The sequence below is a fragment of the Protopterus annectens genome, chromosome 3.part1, assembly GCF_019279795.1.
Source record: "Protopterus annectens isolate FY-2018-M chromosome 3.part1, PAN1.0, whole genome shotgun sequence".
Taxonomy (NCBI): domain Eukaryota; kingdom Metazoa; phylum Chordata; order Ceratodontiformes; family Protopteridae; genus Protopterus; species Protopterus annectens.
Window position 1 is genome coordinate 1,470,630,879 of NC_056732.1, and position 20,725 is coordinate 1,470,651,603.

At 39.8% G+C, this 20,725-nt stretch overlaps 1 protein-coding gene across 1 annotated transcript in view; it reads left to right on the plus strand.

Moving 5' to 3' along the window:
* Positions 1-4,750: 4,750 nt before the first annotated feature.
* The window catches only part of LOC122798520 (vimentin-like), a 41,912-nt gene continuing 25,937 nt past the window's right edge, over positions 4,751-20,725 (plus strand). The window contains exons 1-3 of the mRNA XM_044067538.1: positions 4,751-5,394; positions 6,887-6,947; positions 14,509-14,604. Coding sequence (XP_043923473.1) covers positions 4,850-5,394; positions 6,887-6,947; positions 14,509-14,604 — 702 coding nt within the window. The 5' untranslated portion in view covers positions 4,751-4,849. The remainder of the gene's footprint in view (positions 5,395-6,886; positions 6,948-14,508; positions 14,605-20,725) is intronic.

The following is a 20,725-nucleotide window of genomic DNA, read 5'->3' on the forward strand; positions in this document are numbered from 1 at the left end:
CAGTCAGAGTCCCTTTGTGTTGGCCAGGAATTCAGAGAAGTAGATACCAAACAGGAGAGGACCCAGGACTGAACCCTGTGGAACTCCACTCATGACTGGTCGTCAGTCTGACTTGGAGTTAGCTACTTTCACAGTGTTGGTTCTACCTGTGAGCCAGTTTGAAACCCACCTAGTGATATAGGGGTTGATGCTAGCTTAGTGAGTTTTGCTATGATTCCTGAGTGGGGAATGGTATCAAAGGCCTTGGCCAGATCAAGGTAGGCTGTATGAACCACCTTACCTTCATCCACAGCTCTGATGACTGACTCAAAGAAGTCAACCAAGTTGAGCAGGCATGATCTACCCTTCACAAAACCAAACTGTGTGGGATCCAGAGTTTGGAGATTCCCTATATCCTTGTTTATTAGGTCCATGACGATGCGTTCCATAGCTTTGCATATCAGACTCATCAAGCTAATGGGGCGATAGTTCACAGGGTTTATAGTCGCTCCTCCTTTATGGAGAGGGATGACTGTAGCAGTGCACCATTCGGTAAGGACAAAGCCTGAGGTGAGGCTGTGATTGAACAGGGCACAGAGGTGAGGTGCCAGTTCACTCTGTATATCATATAGAACACAGCCAGGGATATTGTCAGGTCCCATAGAAGCTGTATTTTTGGCCTTGGACAGTGCTGTTTTAACCTGTGCAGCGGTAATACTGGGTGCCTTGCAATCTCCTGGTATTGTGACTGGTCCCTTGGGGGGGACAGTGGGATAAAGTTGGCACTGAATCTGTCGGCCAGTATATTGGCAGTATCTGTTGGCTTGGTATAGGAGGTACCATTGTGCAGTAGCTCAGAACAAATCTGTGTATTGCCGTGGAGATTCTTTACATAACTATAGAAGGCCTTGTGGTTATCTTTACTATCTGTTGCAATTCTGTTTTTATAGCTTGCTTTAGAGAATTTGATGAGGGATCTCAACTTTTTGTTGAGGCTGATAAGGGTGTTTTTTCAGTCTTTGGACTTCACTTTATTCCGTATCAGTTTCCTCCTTCTTTGTAGAGCTTGTTTATGGCAGGGGACCACCAGATTGGCTTCCTTTTTTTGGAGGAGAGCATCTTGGTTCTATTGGGTATGGCGAGATCCATGCATTTGTGTACGTGTTCTTACAGTGCATTGGTGTATGATTTGGTGGTCATGCAACTGATCTCCATTTGCATGGGTGCCATGAAGTTAGCCATCTCTGCTTTTAGAAGCACAAAGTTAGCTTTGGAGAAGTTTTTCATGGTGGTTACCTTTGCAGGGTTGGTGGGAGGGATGTGGATTTCCAAGGTGATTCGTTTGTGCTCGGATCTAACCGGGGAGGAGTTGACTACTGGTGTAGAGCAATGGTCGCCCATGTTAGTAATGACCAGGTCAAGGATGTTGCCACCTCTAGTGGGGGTAAGAACAAGCTGGTCCAGGGCATTGGAATTAATGAATTCCAGGAAACTTTGGGCAAGTGCATTGGTACATGAGTAGTTCTCCCAGTTGATGGAGGGGTAGTTGAAGTCACCCAGTATGAGTGTGTTAGGTTGGACCCCAATATTCTCCACGGTGCTTATGAGTGTGAGTCTTGGGACACAGTTGGGGACCTATAGCAGGCTATGACCTGAATCGCTGTCTTACCTAATGTTAGCTGCAATTGAAGTATTTCAGATGCATTATGTTGGGCTACCAGTATGGAGGTGTGCACATCCTTTATGAATATGGAAACACCACCGCCTTTGGAGCTTCGGTCCAAGTTCTGGGGCTGAAAGGTGTGCAATGAGTTATAGCCTGGGAGTGCAGGGGTGCTTTCTGCTGCCTTGAACCAGGTCTCTATTACGGCATGTTGATGTTTTCCATTTTAAGGAGTGCTCCGAGAGAGTGCATTTTGAGATTTAGACTTCTAGCATTGAGCAGCATGACCTTCAGATTGCATTTGTTTGTAGCTGTTACGGTGGTAATTTGTCCTTTGGAACACCACCTAAAAAAGACACTGTAAAGGTGGCAAGAGCCTTGGCCAGTATGCAGAAGCCCAGGGGTGACAGATGCAGGCCATCTCTGACAAAGCATCAGGGGTCTGTCAAGCATGTCATCCCTGGCAGACAGATACTGGATCCCCTTAGAATGACACCAGAAACTTAGCTAATTGTTGAAATCAATCATTTTCAGTGTTGTATTAGAATACTACCTCACCGAATGCGCAGTAGCAAGGACTGGCCAAACCCCGCCCAAGACCCAGCACATGGTGATTTTTTTTTCTCTATATCATTTAATAAACATGATGTTTTGTTCATCCACATGAATAGTCATATGGGAGTTCTGCAAGAAAAACATAGGACTGGATACATCTGCAAACTCCGTTTTACAACAGCATTTCTTAGTACACTGTCTGAGCAACTAATGTGAATGCTGGCAGGATGTGTAGACTTTTCACAGAAAGCATCCCAGACCCAGCCTAAAACCAACTAATGTGAAACAGGGACCTGGAAAATGAAGGAAGGCATTGAGATACATAGAAAAAGTATCTGGTTAACCAACAAATTTCTTTTGCAGGGAGGGGTAAAGCCCACCCGCACCCAGCAACTTACATTTACCAACTGGGAGATCACACTACAGTGACGAAAATGGTAAACTACTATTAGACAATGAATATTCAGGAGCATACCTCTCACCTGTCCCTGATTTTCAGGGACGTCCCTGATTTTGACTCAAATTTTACCTCTGTCCCTCTTAATCCCTCCTAAAACTGGTGACTTTTGGAGGAAAGTTGGTGAATTACACTTAATGAATGACAATAATTAAGAGATGTAGACTTCTTTTACTTCACAAAATGTAAATTACCTCATAACCTCTGAGTCTGTGAATGTCTCAAGTTAATTGCACTAATATTTTAAGTGTCCCTGATTTTTTTCTGGTTTTGATCCTGATTCTGCTGAAATTTGACCCTGATTGATTGAGAGCTATGTTCAGGAGTCAGACAATCTGCATGGCATGTCAATCATGCGTTATTTGCATGCCACATCATAGACAATACGGATGTCAATCACTTTGGCCACGCCCATTTCTGTGCGACCCGCCTGGTGGGGCAAAGTTCTAATTCAAAGCCCAATTGAAGCGTTTAACTTTCAGCTCAGTGGCTCAATACATTTTTTTACTTTCTTTTTTTTACCTTTTAGTTTATTCGAACTGTGTTTTACCTTCAGTAATATTGCCACTGTTTTTCTTGGCATTCTATAAAATTTAGAGTTTTGGCTATTTACATTAACAACGCAGAGTTTTCACTAATAGCAGAGCAAAATTCCGTGACAAAATCACGAATGACCCTGAAAACTGGACAGCTGATAAATTGTGAGACTTCGAGCGGGCATTAAACAGTTTTTTCCCCCAAATTAAAAAAAATCAGAAATCTATCAGTATGACAGTTTTTCTTCCTACTAAGAGATTAAGCAGTTGCATACTGTCCTCTAGTGGAAGGTGACAAGACACATTTATTGGGAGTGTCCGCGTCCCTTTGCTATAAGTACCTTGAAATAATGGCGCTGACTGGATGTTTGCTAAGGCTTTACCCTTGTAATTCTCAGACTTGGAACAGCGCCATACTTCTCAACCTCTTAGAACAAGAAGTCTGGACAAAGCCATTAATAAAATGGGACAAAGGCCCAAAAATAGGGACAAGTTTTAAATATTGCTCTTAAAAACTTAGAAAGTTGAGAGAATAATTGATTTTGCGTTCACGTGAATTTTGAAAGGTATGAAGTCTGCAACTCTAAATGTCTGTCATTATTTTCTAATTTCAATCCTCAGTGATTTGCCAGAAAAAAAAAAAACAGTTTTACGCAAAACGGACCAAAAATATGAAGCAAAAATCTGGACATTCTGCGGAAATCTGTACTGTTGAGAAATATGATTATAGCGTATGTACCTCAGGCGTACCGTTACAAACTGGGTGTGTCCTAGACAAAAAAAAATATTTTTTTTATGTAACACTTACTGACTGTGAAAGTACACAAAGGTACCACATTAAAGTACTTCATACGTTTATTCAGATAACGGGTTCTAAATAACAGGTGAACGTACAGAGATGCGTCCTGGAAGTAAAGCTGCAGATTACTTTTTTATTTGTAAACTCCGCAGCGACTCCCATTCTATAACTACGAAAGTATAAAACACACTCTTTTCTTAGAACTTTACTATGAAAACAAGCGCTTTTGTCCTCCAGTTCAGTAGGACATCTTCAGACATATGAAGAAGTCCCGTTAATTTGAAGAGGAAACCACTTAATTTACAGTTAAGAAACGTTTACCAAGAAGGCAGGTGAACTGGAGGCTGGTTTGCTTTACAAAAAAGTTCTGAGTCAAACGGCTTTTTTGTCTTTAATATTTAGGATACAACTGACTGAAACAATTCACCGAACCCATACACACGTTTAACAGCTGTTTTTAAAGATTAGAAAAAAACAATCTAGTTTCTCCTAAGACTGAAAACATTTTTGAGAGGAAAAAGGTGCACAAATTCGCGCCGGTTCCCGCGAAAAATCACCACAGACACCGATGCCAGCCCAAATGATCTCATTCTTTATCTGCCACAACCTCTCACCACACGGTCCGCCCAAAGAAAACATTAATTGGTTGCACATATTGGTACCCGACCAGCTTCTGCCAGTCATTGGCTTGTTTGGTTTTCAGTCATCTGGGGATTATTTCCGATGAAAAGTTGCGCTACTGTGAATATAAATAAGCAGAAAGCGGTCCTAAGAACTTCTGCTGCAGACTGCCATTGGTAAGGAGGAGTTATTATCTCTGTTTACTAAACGTCCATCCCTGTAAACAGGCTACTACCAAAATGTCTTACCAGCGCTCCTCTTACCGTCGGATGTTTGGGCCAGAAGGCACATCTAGTGGGACGACGATTACCAGGCATCGTGTGTCCAATGTTAGCAGGATGCGTCCTTCGTCCATCGGCAGCAGTAAGGCATACACCAATTACTCAATGCCGGGCGCCATCACCCGCTCTTCTATGATGAAGGTACGGAGTAGCTTACCTCCATCATCCAGACCCTTCGTGTCGGAGACCGTGAACTTCGAAGCGGCCAGCGCCCTCAACACCGAGTATAAGGCTACCCGGACAAACGAGAAGGCAGAGCTGCAGCACCTCAATGACCGCTTCGCCTCCTACATAGAGAAGGTGCGCAGTCTCGAGTCCCAGAATAAGATCCTGCTGGTGGAACTGGAGCAGCTGAGGGGCAAAGGACCATCCCGGATCTCGGACATCTATGAGCAAGAACTGAGAGAGTTGAGAATCCAGGTGGACCAGCTCACCAACGATAAGGACAGGTTGGAAGTGGATAGGGACAATCTTGCAGATGATCTGCAGAGGCTGAAAGAAAAGTAAGTGTTTATCTTTGTTAAAATTTAGAGCTTGATAAAGTGGATCATTTGGTTTCCCCTAAAAAAACTGTAAATGTTATGTGTTTCTTTGTTTATTTCTTTCATCCGTTTTCCTTTTTTTCACACCACAGGAGCAGTTCTTCCTCTGACATCTGCAGTTTAAAACTTTATAACTGATGCGCTTTTCATTTTGTCACGCAGTCCTTAGACTTGCTGCAAGTTAGCATCATCTTTGAAAACCAGTTTCCCATCCATATTGATTTCTCCACTTCACTTTCCGTCTATCGTTTCTATGAATTGAAGAGTGCAGTGAATAATTTTATACATGAAGACGGTGCTTCATACATAGTTGTGTTGCACTGCTTTATCCAGTAAGAGTTATGTGCCTCAGAAAGATGTATTTAAGCGTTCCTGCCTCACCAGCTATTTTCAACTAGATTTTTGAGTAGAATTTTACATCTGCTTACAATGGGGCTATCTAAGTACAACAGCCAACGTATCCCTCCTGAAAAGAGACATTGCAATTCTTCCCAAATCTAGAGCAAATAACAATATCACTCTATTATTAAACTATGTGGTGTGCAACATAGAGTTTTGCACAATGGTCCACATTCCTAAGTCGTACACAAAAATATGTCCCCATCTTTGCCTATGTGAATGTGGTCATGTAATGCTTAGAGGAAGAGGCTTCTTGCTGTGAAAAGGAAGGAGGAACTTTACATTACTAAAGTTTATTTAAGCCCAGGTGTATGCTATGTACTTTTAAGTAATATAAGTATATATATATATATATATATATATATGTAAAATCATTCTCTGCCTTGCTCGCGGTTTATACTCCCTACCACACCCAACCACACACCTGTTAAATACTCAAAGATATATATCTTTTTTGAGTATTTAACAGGTGTGTGGTTGGGTGTGGTAGGAGTATAAACTGCGAGCAAAGCACAAAGAATGATATTTTGGTAACAGGCAGTCTGGGAGCGATGTCATTTGGCAAAGATCCAGATCTTCTTTGGGTGTGGCAGCTTACTTGAGCAAGTGTTCAAATATAGGGTACTTTACATTATTTACTAAGTGAACATAATATTGTTAAGCATATTGTACACACAAAAATTTGCTATAGAAAAAGTTATTTACGAACATATGCATGCGTGCATACTTTGTACTCATGGTAAAATTAATTGACAAATTGTTAAAAAATTGCATTATTGCAATTTCTAGTAAGATTTTGTCACATCTTGCAGATTAAAGTAAATGTATATATGTAGGTAGACATTTGGCTGTCCAGTTAACTGTATAAGGATGCAGGGCAGCACCACAGATGTGTCATTTGAGTACATTGTTCACAACATGAAGATTATAAAGCTTAATTAGATTCTTCTCAATTAAGCTGAAAGTATAGTTTAAGGGTATTGTCTGATCATTTATCATTTCACTCACAATGTATTCTGTTTATTTATTTATTTTTTTATTTTTGCTGATGCAGATTGGAAGATGAGAAACTCCAACGTGAAGAAGCTGAAAGCAATTTGCAAGCCTTTAGACAGGTAAAAGAAAAAAGAAGTAGAGATCAAGGTGATAAAGTAGCATGAAAAAATATTATTTTTCAAATGTAGGTTAGCATTTCTTTGACACAGCAGTGTGCCACACACTGGACAGAAAGGGGTATATCATTCATGTAAATGTTAAGCTGTGTTTCTGTGCTTTGAATATTTTGCAGCTTAAACCAAAGTAGGACCTTCTTATTTCCCACTAGAATGCAGCAAACACCATGCTGTTATATCAGTCATTGAGCTAAAAGTTAGTGTAATTCGCACTGCTTGGTAAAAGAATGGCTGAGCAGCACAGGATGTTGTCCCGTTACATTGTACAACTGCTGCCATTTGCTTAACTTGCTGGGTAAGAGGTTGCAGTAGTAATTCTGTAACATGCATGGCTGGTGGTGTAGGATGGTCATAAATGTTCTCTACCCAGTGGATAAACTGAGAAAGTGCATCTCTACCACTTATCTCTAAAAAAGCCACCCTATGCAAACAGATGCAGTGCTAAACTGGTTAATTGCCAGCTTACCTGCAGAAGGTTTAAAAAATCAGTTGTAAAGCTGAGGCAGTATGTTGATGAGGAAGTATGTTTTGTAAAATTGTTCATGATCTCATGAAAAAGAAACAAATCCATTTCGTGTGGTGCTGTATAATAAGATCACTTACAGCATTATCTTACTTCAGGAGTTTTTGAAAAGTTCCTGTTTTATGTGAACATAGAGATTTCCTATATTATAGCATTTTTTTGCTTAATTTGTTGCATGGAATATCAGACATTTTTGGAATAATTTAATTTCAGTGGAGCTTTTAGAGCATATCATTATACTTAAAGTGTATTGAACGTGGTTTGAAGTTAGTGGAAGTAGCAAACTTGTGGGGTTAGATATAAAACCTTGGTATATACATTACCAAATTATAGATTTTTGATACAAAAAGTGTGTCTTTGCATTTTGTTTTGTTGATGACAGCCTTCTGAATTTTGTTCTGAGAGCCGAAAATCAATGCCATGTCTTCATGAAAGACTGAACCCGCAATGCCTCATTACATAAATCAGTACTTGGGCTACAGTATTTCCGCGCTAAATGTAATGGGAGAAGTTTCTTAGTGCCTTAAAGAACAACTAGTGCTCGTAGAAGGAGCACCTCACACTGAAAATTAACAAATGAGATGATGTAGTAGTGAAACCACAATGTATGTACGAAACTGCTCCTCTAAAGAAGTACACAGTTTTATTACCCATAATGCTTTTCATTCGTATGTAACGCAGTGACCAGCACCTACCAAGACATCCGCTTTTGGGTAGAGTTGTAGAGAAAAAAGTAAGCAGTGAAACCAAAAAAATAAATAAATAAAAAATCAAATAGCACAATGTTTTTTTTGTTTTTTTTTTTTTGCAAAAACTTCTAAAAGGAACCAATAGATTTTAACTATGCACTCTTGTACTGTCAAATATTTTTTTCCTGCTCTGAGTAGTCTGCATTTTTCTTTTTTTAAAGTTTTAGTGTGTTGAGGACTTGTATCCAAGAAGCATCTTAGCTTAGTTCATTTTTCAAAATATGAGCATTAAAAGGAATTCAGCAATTAATTACTCGATAATGCTTTTCTGACAGGCATATGGTATTATTATTTTATTTATTCAATTTTTTTCTTTACTGGACAAGTCTCAGTAGGTATAGCCTATTTTTAGGGGAGAAGGAAAATTTGGCCAAGACACCTTTATCCATTTCACCAAGTGCTGTGAGATCTTTTACATCCATCTGAACTATCACCAGCTACCAACTCAGGCAGGTGGGAGCTTGGTTTAACATCTCAGCCAAAGCATGAAACCTTAGGAGTGCAGCACCACAACTCCTCATCTGCCTCATTATTCCTTATACTGCAGTACAGGTTTAGTACTGAAAAACGAATCCAAGAACTTGGTGTGAGCGTACAAACCACAGCCTTACCTTTGATGCTTCTGGCATCAAAGGCAAGTGCACTCCTCTTTGAGATAGTGATGCTGAAAGAAAATATATCCTTCTAAATTGGTATATTTTTATGTTATAGAAGCCAGAGGTGTACATGTTTATATTGAGCATGTTATTGAAGGGCCATTAACAAGCTTTGCAATGACATGCCATGGTACTGTGAGTATGTTAGTTGCTTTTAGTAAGAACATTATTTCCACATACCCAAGGTGTGAATTTGCTGTCTGTCTCCTATTTTGATTTTCAATTATTTTTTGAAATTAGAGAGGGTATAATTGTAATTTCTGTGTAGACAGAGTTTATTCTGAAAGCAGGGAATACTCTTATGTTATGAATCCATTATGCCAGCATATGTTGATCTTGTGGTGGAGGTTGAGGTCTTGGGCACTAGTGATTAGAGAGATCATTGGTTTGGACACAGTAGAGAAAAGGAAGGACATTTCTTTGCTGGAAAGGCTGAATAGAGGTCACCTCTCAGGAGTTCATATGAGACAGGGAGCAAGAGCCTTTAGTCTTTTGGTGTAACTTAGATTATATATTCCAGAAAACTTTTTGATCAGAAACCTTTTATGTGTGTGTTTGTGTGTGTTTTCCAAACTGGATAAGGTAGTATTTGAGTTACTTTCCAAAAAGGGCGTTGTAATCAAAGATAGGTCTAATAAGGAAAGTATAGAGGAACGAAGAGTATGTGAGAACAGGAGGAAATACCCCTACAGATCAACTGAGTAAAGTAGAGGGACTTCTGAACTACAGTTGAGATGTGATGATTAAAAGGTAGTTATTAGCATAGATAACTGAATCATGGATAATTTTATCTGTTTTGAGATGAGTAGCAGCAGTGTGGCAAGAGGAGCGGTGTGCTGTCTTCAGTGGTAACCACACTGCATTTTTTGGCAGTCAAGATGGTTCCATGATTGACACAGTGTGCACTTGTCTGGTTCAGCCAGTTTGCTTTTGCCAGAAAAGTTAGATGCTACACAGCAGGGGGGCAAGACAGATCCCCATGCCACCTTGCTGGTGACCCCTAACTTAACAGTTTGGGTTTTGCTGTAGAGCTACTGTATTACTTACATATTTATATTAAGTTGGGACAGTTTATCAATGATATCTGCATATGGAATGGTTCAAAAGGCTTTGGCAAAGTCAAGATAAGTGGTATGGACTATCAGGCCACATCCAGGGCCTCACTGATTCTTTTGAAGAAATGTCTAGGTTTACTTGGCATGACCTAATCCGGATAGGCTTGGATGTATTGTTTGTAGGTAACCCATGTCATTGTTTATCTGCTCATCATTCACAGGTTCATAGGTCATTAGTAGGTATATAACTAAAGAATATGGGGAGGTGTTAGGTTAATACTTTTTTTATTGATGGTCTCTGTCCATAGGGAGATGGGGTCAGACTTGGGGTAAATTTATGATTTCCTATAAAAGCTGTCATGGTCTCATTTGAAAAGGGTCAGAGATGAACTGTGTTTTACATGGATGGAGACCCTGTTCCATGATGCAGGGATCCTTTGGGACTCATATGTCTCCTCATTCCATTCCATTTAGGTCTCATGTGTGAAGTTCATATCCCTGTATCTAGTGTTTCTGGTACTGTTTGTTTTGCACGTGTGCACAATATCTGTCAGGGCTGGATTTCAAGAAGCCATGTAAGCCAGGCAAAGTTCCCTTCTCAGCAGCATGTAGCAGACTAAATACAAATACAGAGCCTTTCAGTGATCAGTTTAGGATAGGGTATGCATGCTCTGGATTCTAGTGGTGAGAAACCTTTGTGGGCATTCCAGCTGTTGCAAGTGTCTGGTTAGGTACATGCCAAAGGGGGCATCATACTCAACAGTGGATCTGATGAGGACCAAGTAGAGTGGTACTATGAGTTCCGTGGACTTGGATTCCATACACTTATTTATAAGTTGGGTAATATAGAATTGCTTCAAGTTGGTCAAAAATCATATTGCTGTCTATATATGTTTCTAGATCCCTTACTATTGGGTTAACCCTTAGGGTTGTTTAATCAATTGAGTAATTAACTTGGACTGACAGTTTCCCAGAGGGTATTGTAATGCATTTTTTTGGCATTGAGTTTTAGGGCATGACTTTGGCACCAATCATTTGTCCGTGTTAAACTTTCTTGCAAGATGTTGGTGTCTTGGGAGAATCTATAATAGTTCCCAATTTACAGTTATTTGAGAAGTTGGTGAGAACAGATACCTTGAACATTAGTCTTTAATTCCAAGAAGTAGATGCCAAACAGGAGTGGGCTCACCACAGAGTCCTGGGCTACTCCAATGGTGAACGGTCTTTTGATGGAGGTGGTCTCATGGATCCTGACTTTTTGGAACCTGTCCGTAGCCAGCTGGCAATCCAATGAGTTATGTAGACAGTTATGCCTAGCTTAGAGAACTTGTCAACAATGCCTAAGTGGTGCATTGTATCAAATGCCATAGCCAGGTTAAGATATACAGTATGCACTGTTTTACCCTTGTCTTTTGTTTTGGTGACTCTCTCAAAGAAGTCTGCCAGGCTAAGTAGGCATGACCTTCCCTTAACAAAGCCAAATTGGAATGAGTCCAGTGAGCATAGCATGCCAATGTCCTTGTTTATTGTCTCCATGATAATTTGTTCAATGGCTTTGCATATTGGACTCATTACATGGATAGGTCTGTAGTTGCCTGGGTCGGTTGATGGTCTGCCCTTGTAGAGGGGAATGATTGTTGTGGTCCTCCGTTCACTTAGAACATAGCCTGTTTTAAGGCTGTAGTTGAAAAGTGCCTCAGGTTGTCCTGCTAGGTCATGTTTTAGACTGTTCGACAGGGATGTTGTCGGGACCAAAGAGGTCATGTTCTTGGCTTTTGCTAATGCTGCCAGCACCTTTGGGGGAAGTTTATTGGAGGGGATTTCACCTGGAGGAGCTGGGGGGGGAGGGAGTGGGGGATGAAGTTTGAGTTGAATCAGCCAGTAGATCTGAATTGTCACTGTAATCAATGAAGGTGATATTGTTCACCCTCAGTTCAGCTCACTGCTGTGTGTTACCTTTAAGGTTTCAGACATAGCTGAATAAAGCCACGTGATTGTCATTAGCCTGCGAGCATACAGCACAACCGCTTACAGCAAGAAATCTGGACAAAGCCATAAATAATGGGGAGGGGGGAACAAAGGTCCAAAAATAGGGATATTTTTTAAATATTGCTCTTATCAACTTAGAGAGTTAGTAAAATAACAGTTATTGCACTATCATAATTTTTCTGAAGGGTGTGAGGTCTAAAAATGAAATATCTGTCTATTTTCTGATTTTAGCCCTTAATGATTTGCCAATGATCTGCCAGAAAACCACAGTTTTGTGAGAAACAGACCAAAAAGTATGAGGTAAAAATCTGGATATTCTGGGAAAATCTGTACAGTTGAGAGGTATGCCTGTGAGGCTATCCTGGCCATGAAGTTGACCTTGCTGGACTTAATTAAACTTAGTGTCTTGTTTAGTTGTATAAGAGCACACCAGTTTCTTGTTTAGTTGTATAAGAGCACACTTGTTGTTAAGGGAGCTGCTCTTCCTGATTTTGGCCATGAGTTTATTTTCTTCATAAAAATTCTGTTTAGGTAAGGATTCCAGTAGTGGGATTTGTTTTTATTGTCTGTTTTGAGTTTACTTCTGGTAGGTACGGTAGCCTGTATGCAGCCATTCACATTTGTAGATGGATTCTAAGAATAATTCTGCATAGGTAGGTGTGGTCTCCGGGTTAGGGGGAGCCTTGAATTTTGACAAACTGTCACTTAATAGTATGTAGTGTGCTTTAAAATAGTTCATAACTGTTACTGGTTTAGCTAGGTTTTACTTCAAAGGAGACAGCTTTGTGATCTGACCTCACTGGTAAGGAAGTGACATGAGTGGGGGCAAGCAACACTCTCCATTGTTGGTGAATATCTCCTCCACTATGTGTGATTCTCTGGTTGGAGCATGCATTATCTGTACCGGGGTGTTTGCGTTAGTAAAGTCTAGGAAGTGTTACGCCTGTGAGTTTGAGGCAATATAAGTTTCCCGGTCTATAGAGGGGTAGTTAAAGTCACCCATGAGAAGGGTGTTTGGTTGGATGATGAATGCCTCTAGTAGGTTTTGGTAAGAGCCATGAAACTCTCAGGGCTTAGATGGCGACCTGTAGATAGCTATGATGTACAGAGGGACCTTATATATGGTGACTTGCATGTGGATGAGCTCCATGGTATCATCCTGTTTAGCTAACCTGGATGTATGTTTGTTGCTGATGTAGGTCGAGGCACCTCCACCTTTAGCTCCAGTCTGTGCTGTTGTTGGTCTAAATGTGTGAAAGGCACTGTAGCCTTGCACTGCTGGAGTACTTTCTACAACTTTAAACCAAGTCTCGGTCACAGATGTCTATACTTTTCAGAGTGAGGAAGCCTTAAAGCATGTGGATTTTTTTATTTAGGCTCCCTGCATTGAGCAGTAACACCTTAAGGTGACTTTCTTACTACGTTGGTAGAAAGAAATATACACATAACAGTACTTTACGTGAGACAGCAAAGAAGAAGCAGAGGAGGCAGTTTAAATGTTAAAGGTGCAAGAGTCGAGAAGAAATGCAGGGATTTACTTTTTCACAAATAATGTAAAAAACTAATTATCTAGTAGGTTGAGGCACCATAAATGATGATTAAAGAATGGGGGAAGGATGTATACAATGTCGTTTTGGTCATGAGTTGGAAAAATCTGCAGTTGTTTAACCAAGATCTTCAGCTTATCAAAGAGGTTGAGGAAGTGGTCAGAAGGTGTAGCTCAAAAGGCCATATATGCCTCTGGTCACATCTTGCTAGTAGAGGTTGATGGACCTCAACCTAGGACCACTGGTTCTAGCAGGATTAACAATTTAAACTAAAATAAGAGCTGAAATTTGTATCACAGATTTTTTAATTTATAAACGGTACCTGGTTTTATTCATTGTGATGTGATGTGCATAACAAAACTGCATTTATTTATAACAGTGATGGCAAACCTATGACGTGCGTGTCAAAGGTGACATGCCATGATGTTTTGGGTGACACATCAGCGTTCACCAACATCCGAGTTACCAAAGAAGCTGAATGCACAAAATTACAAGAAATATATGACTCTGCACTATCTAGTAAAACTCGGCAACAAAAAAGTCTTTAATTGATTTTAATCAAATCAAATGCAGTGTGTTCCATATTTTTTTCATTTCAATTCAAAATTATTATTAAAAGTAAGGTAATTTTTTGAACTATATTAAGCCCAGTTATCAGTGTGAATATTGTTTTTTCTATTGTAAGTCATTGATTTTTCTTTTACTTTTATAATACATAGCAGCAGACAGGATTGGACTGTATTTTTAAGTAAATGACTATGTAAAGAATTGTTTCTCTTTTTTCAGGGGAGGGGGGTGACATGCCAGCAGAGTCAAGATAGGCATTTTCTGAATTTTTGACACACCGAGCTCAAAAGATTTGCCATCACTGATTTTTATTCACTAAAGTATATACGCATTTATGTGTGTTTTATGGTCAATAGTATCTTTATAGTACTTTATAATTAATTTTTTCCAAAATTTTCTTTTTCTTTTTTTTTTCAAGGATGTGGACAATGCCTCATTGGCACGGCTTGATCTTGAACGCAGGGTTGAAAGCCTCACTGAAGAAATTAACTTTTTGAATAAATTGCGTGATGAAGTAAGTACAGCTTTTAATACTCCTTTTCCTTTATCTGTCTGTCTGTCTATCTGTATATGCATGCTACTTGTCACTATTAAAGTTTAAACAGTGTTATTGTTATAGTAAGTATGTGTTTTTATGGCTATGACAAGAACAGAGCAAAATCATTGTATCTCTCTTCTATATAGCTTTGCTGGATCTTTTAAACTGAATGGCTTGTGTGTGTGACCTTTCTGTCCCTTGGTTTGAATGTTATTTGTGATATTTCAGTTTTTCAAAAGTATTGCTAAACATCCTTCCTCTTAACAAGGCTATAGAATACTTCAACTCTGTCTTCCTTGATACTTTAAACTCACTAGCCCCACTAAGAAACAAAAGGATAAAAACTAAAACTGCTCCTTGGCTATCCAAAAGAGACAAAACAGATTATGCACCACAGAGACAAATTATGGAAGCTTTACCAAAACAATAAACTGGCCAATATCTTGCTCCAATATAAACAGCTCTGCAACCCTGTAAAATGACTAATCACCAAAGACAAAAAATACTACTATATCAAACTTCAGTCCAATAACAATAAAAAAAAAACAAAATTCTGGAACTCAATAAACTCACTCCTCAATCCAAGCTCGAAGAATAATCCCTGTCCTGACCCAAGTAAATCTGACCTCGAACTAGGCTCTGAATTTAACTCTTTTTCATAGAAACTATTACTACCCTCACCAAGACATTTCCCAATAATAACTGAACTGCTCTACACTCTCCCCCTTCTAACTCATCTCATCTGTTTGAACTCAAACCCATCTCTATTAACTTTATAAAAAAAAATGTTGTCCAAACTTAAAACTTGGTCTAATGCTCCTGACAGTATTCCCTCTTCCTTCCTAAAATGTGCTGCTGATGGCATTGCTCTCCCAATCAGCATCATTATTAACTGATCCATAAAAGAATCATACGTCCCCAAACTCTGGCGCTCAGCTTATATTTTTCCTCTTCATAAAGGAGGCAAAAATACCAGCATCTCAAACTTTTGCTCCATTGCTTTGCTCTCACCAATCTCCAAAATCCTAGAAAAATGCATCCACCTCCAACATATGCCTTTCCTGACCCAAAACAATCTTCTCACTCCTACCCAGCATGGCTTCTGTCCAGGCCATAGCACAATAACTGCTCTACTCTCTTTCCTAGAAACTGTCAATCAAGCCTGAGATTCAGGACACTTAGTTTCTACTGTTTTACTCAATCTGTCTAAGCCTTTGATACTTTTTCCCACAAGCACCTTCTCTGTCATCTCTCAAACCTTAATCTCTCACATAATGCTTTATCTCCAGCTATCTACCAGACAGATCACAGGCAGTCGAATGGAAGAACTTATTTATTTATTATTTATTTATTGAAATTTGTTAACCGGGTTTGTCCAACTGGGCTTGTGGCCCATTTTCAGTGGAGACCCGAGGAGAAAAGCTCCAGTAGTACATTTTAACAAGTACAATTTTAAACAATATTGATATAATAGCAGTTATAGCAAAATGATTCATATATGTTGGGTTACATGCATAAAGTTAAAGTTGCATTAAAAAGAAGCTAAGTAACAATTTTTCATTGATATAGTTCAATAGGTCAACAATAAACATTTTTTTTGTTTGTATAAAATTATGCAAATGTATAGTATACACATTGGAGAGAGAGGTGTAATGAGGTACTAAGTATGGTCCTTTTGAGGGTACATAAAGGGAAGGAAGACTAGGTAGGGTCATGGCAAGGGCAGGTTCTGGAATTGAGAAAATAAGCTTTTAGTTCATTTTTAAAGTGTGAGGTGTGGGAGATTGAACGTAAGTCAAGGGGAAGTTTATTCCAAGCATGGGCAAGGGAATGTTTGTAGAGTAGTTTGCCTACTGACCTTTTTGGGTGGTAGATATCAAGTAATTGTTGGTTAGAAGTATGGAGGGTCTGGGATGGGATATAGATGGAGACTAAGGAAGATAGAGATGGACAGAAGGAGGGTTTATAAAGAATAGAGTGTAGCATATGAAATTGATAAGATAGCAGAAATTGGGGAAGTTCAAGCCATTGAAGTGAGTTTAAAGAAATGCAGTGGTGTGAGTTGTATGGGGAGTTAGTAATGAATCTGGCTATTTTATGGTAAGTCTGTTGGAGTTTGTTTAGAGTGGAGGCCTGGATATTGATAAGAACTGGGGTGGCGTATAAGAGGGATGGGAGGAGGAGTGCCTGGCCTAGGGTAAGTCTAGATTCAGGGGTTAGGAATTTTTTGTTCTGATATAGCAGACCTAGTTTCTGGTTTGTTTGTTTTTTTTTATACATTGGAGTATGTGTAGGTTGAACTTGAGTTCGTCATCGATAATGACCCCTAGGCATTTTGTGTGGGTGTCAGGTTGGATAGTTGTATTGTTAGTAGATGTAATAAAAAAGGAGGTTTTGTGATGAGAAAGAAAACAGGGAAGGAAAAGTAGGAGTTTGGTCTTTTGGGGATTTAGGATCAATAGGTTGTGAGAGAGCCATTGTTCACTGGATAGTAGGGCCTGTTGGTTCAGGGAGTGTAGTTCAGGAATGTTATTTGAGATGGATATAAGTGTGGAGTCGTCGGCATACGGAATAAGGGAGGATTCTTTGCATGAGGTGTAAAGATCATTGGTGAAGATGTTAAACAAAAGGGGTCCTGTGATGGAACCTTGGGGAACACCAGTGGAGATGGGAAGGAAAGGTGAGCAGGATGAGAGCCATTTGACAGATTGTTCCCTGCCAGATAGGTAACTATTAGACCAGGCAAGTGCGGAGGGAGATAGGTGGAGATCTGCGAGTTTGGATAGTAGTAGAGGATGAGAGACAGTATCGAAGGCTTTGGAGAGATCTAGGAAGAGACGGGAAATGAGTTTATTGCTGTCTAGGGCCTCTGCAGTGATATGAGTGAAGGAGAGGAGGGCAGTGGTGGTGCTGTGGTGAGGACAAAATCCATGTTGGGTAGGGGTAACTAAGTGGTGTGTGAGGAGGTGATTGAGAAGCTGTGAGTGAATACATTTTTCTAATATCTTGGAGAGGGGGGACAGAATGGCAATGGGTTGGTAGTTTGAGGGGTCAGTGGAGTTTTCACCTTTATGAAGAGGGATAGTGAAGAATGATTTCCAAAGGGTGGGTTCAGTTGATTCCAGAATAGATCTATTAATTAGTATAGATATAGGATAGGCAATTGAGTCAGCAGCAAGTTTGAGGAATGTAGGAGATAGATTGTCAGTGGAAGGAGAGCAAGGTTTTAGCTTGAGTAGTAGAGATTTGATGTAAGTAATGGGAACTGGCTCATAAGAAAAGGGGTGGGTGTCGAAGTAGAGTTTGGCTTAGAGGTTACCAGATTTTGGATGGAAGGGATCAAGTGTTTATTCAGGAGGGTAGCTGTTTCCTGAGAGGAAGAGTTAGGGTATGGGGAGGGATTAGAAGGCTTTCCAGAATAGATTATGCTGTTGAGAGTTGACCAAAATTTTTGAGGATTGGATTTGTTGTTAAGCTGAGCAGAGCTATAGTATAACTTTTTGTCATTAGTTGTATGTTTTTTGCAAGGTTCCTCAGTTGCCTGTATTTTTGAAGAAAAGTTGGTTGTTTAGTTTTAGTCCAGGTTTTCCAAACACAATCTCTTTGTTTCATAAGGGACTTAGTCTCTTTGGAGAGCCAGGGAGCATGGTTTGATTTTACTCTGATCTTCCTAGAGGGAGCTAAGGAGTTTAGAGTGTTCATGAAGATGCTATTGAAAGTGCTTACAACATCGTTTAGGGGGAGGTGTTTTAGGATGGACCAATCTATGTTGTGGAGAATGGAGTTAAATTGGGATGAATTGAAAGTCGATAGTTTTTGACAGTTTTTGATAAGTTGGGGTTTAGGAATATGGGAGAAGTGTCTTAAGATGGTGGTAGGGAGATGATCACTGAGGGAGTCAGGTAAGGTGGTGGGATTGTGGTATTGGTGGGGGGAATTAGTAAGGATCCAGTCTATGATGGAGCTGGAAGTGGAATTTTTATGGTCAGTTGTGAGTTTGGACCAATCAATGTTGACATCACCAAGGATAAGTGTCTCATATGGTATTTTGTGGGAGAACCAGGATAGGAAGTTTTCAAGAATGGGCAGATTGTTACCAGGAGGAAGGTAGATAGAGGCAATTCTAAGTTTTGTGTGGGGATTCAGATGGCAGTTAAGGATGATGATTTCAGCTGGGAGGAAGTCAGGAATTGGGGAAGGGTATGGTGAGAGAAGTTGTTTGAGTAGAGGATGGCCACTCCACCACCTTTTTTTACAGGTCTATCAGATTGGAAGATATTATAACATGGTGGGAGTATTTCACTATTTGAGATTTGTGGCTTGAGCCAGGTTTTAGATAGGGAGAGGATGTGAGGGGTATTAAGAGCTATCCATGAGTGCAGCTCAGTGACTTTAATTGCTAGACTCTGAATATTCAATGTGTAAATAGTTACGTATTTGGATGGAGATGATTGTTGTGACTGAGGTTGGTGACTGTTAGAGGAGTAAGATGGGTGCAGTGTAGAGGTAGTTTTGGGGAGAGAAGAGGGGCCAGGGTTGGGATGGATACCTCCAGAACAGAGTAGGTTTTTAGTGAGGAGAGAGTGTGTAGTAGATGCTAGATGGAGTTTGTATAGTTTTGACTTAGCTTTGTGGGAAGGTTTAAAAATCTGTATTATGGATAGTTTATATAGACTTGAAGTAGAGATAGTAAAGAGATTAGGAGAGATAGTAAAAGATGAAGTTGTTGGATATATGTTGTATGAGTGAGAATTTGGTGAACATAGGAGTGGGTCAGAGAGACTGGAGTGGTAAGAGGTGGAGATAGAGAGAATAAGGAGTAGTGTAGAGTATATTAGAAAATAATACATGTTGGAATAAAATATGGTCAGATAGAGTAGGTAGAAACAGTGGTATAGAGGAAGTGGTGTTGACAAGATTGACAGATTAGTACTGTGGCTGTGGCAATAGGCAGGAAGTGGAATTGTAGTGGCTAGTGGGACAGGAAGGGGAGGGATAGTTAGGTATAAAGGTAATTGTAATGGGGTGGGTGGGAATGGGAGTAGGGTAGTGGGGCTAGCACCCTGTTCAAGATGAAGTCATAGAAACAGTCAGAAAAAAGATAGTGAAAAACTAGCTTGAGAGACAAGGACATAAAGTTTCTAAAGGTATAGTCATCAGAAATAAAATAAAAAGAAATAAAATATGAGCAGAAGTAAGCTTACAAAAGGACACTGGCCTCAAGTTACACAGGTAGATTTACTTGAAGCAAACACAGTGCTGTATGGTTAAAATAAGCTACAATAGAGAGGGGCTTTGGAGGGGGAGAGAGAGGTATTACTACCAGCTAAAAGAAGGGCAAAAAAAAAAACATGTAAGAGTCTGAAGACAGTAAAATAGGGCAGGTGCACTAGGACATGCAGTTATGAGTAAGGCTAGAAATGAATTCAGGGAAGGGTACAATACAGAACAGGAGAATATACACAGAAGCAGTATGAGGGTAGTGGGTAACCAAAGAGAAAGGATAGGAGCTGCTGGCGTCTGCTTTTCGTGGCTACTAGCAAAAAAAAGCACTGTAAATTCTTGTTGTGCTTATAAAGTCTAGCATTAATTAAAAGATTAGCTTATTTAGTAGTTATTTACTGGGACACATACTTCAGTGGTATTATTTTAAGCTTAAAATGGTGGCTTTCGGACCGATAGTTAGAGTTGCAGGGTATCTGTTAAGGTCCTCGAACCTGTGTTGCCTGTACTGTGGCCAGGAGAAAACCACAGGGAAAAATCCAGTAGGGTTCAGTGGTATTATTTTAAGCTTAAAATGGTGGCTTCCGGACCGATAGTTAGAGTTGCAGGGTACTTCATCTCTTCCTTCTTACCTACCCCAACTGGTGTACCACAGGGATCCATCCTTGGGCCAATGCTTTTTAACATCTTCATCAATAATTTTCACACTGCTATTCCTGATGCTAAAATCATTCAATACGCAGACGATTCAACCTTAGTCTGCTCTGCCTCAAACCTCTCTGAATTGCTGATTAAAATCCAAAAACCAAACTGCCTTCTCAACAACTGAAAACTGGATGCACCAAAACCACCTCTCTCTAAATGCAAATAAATC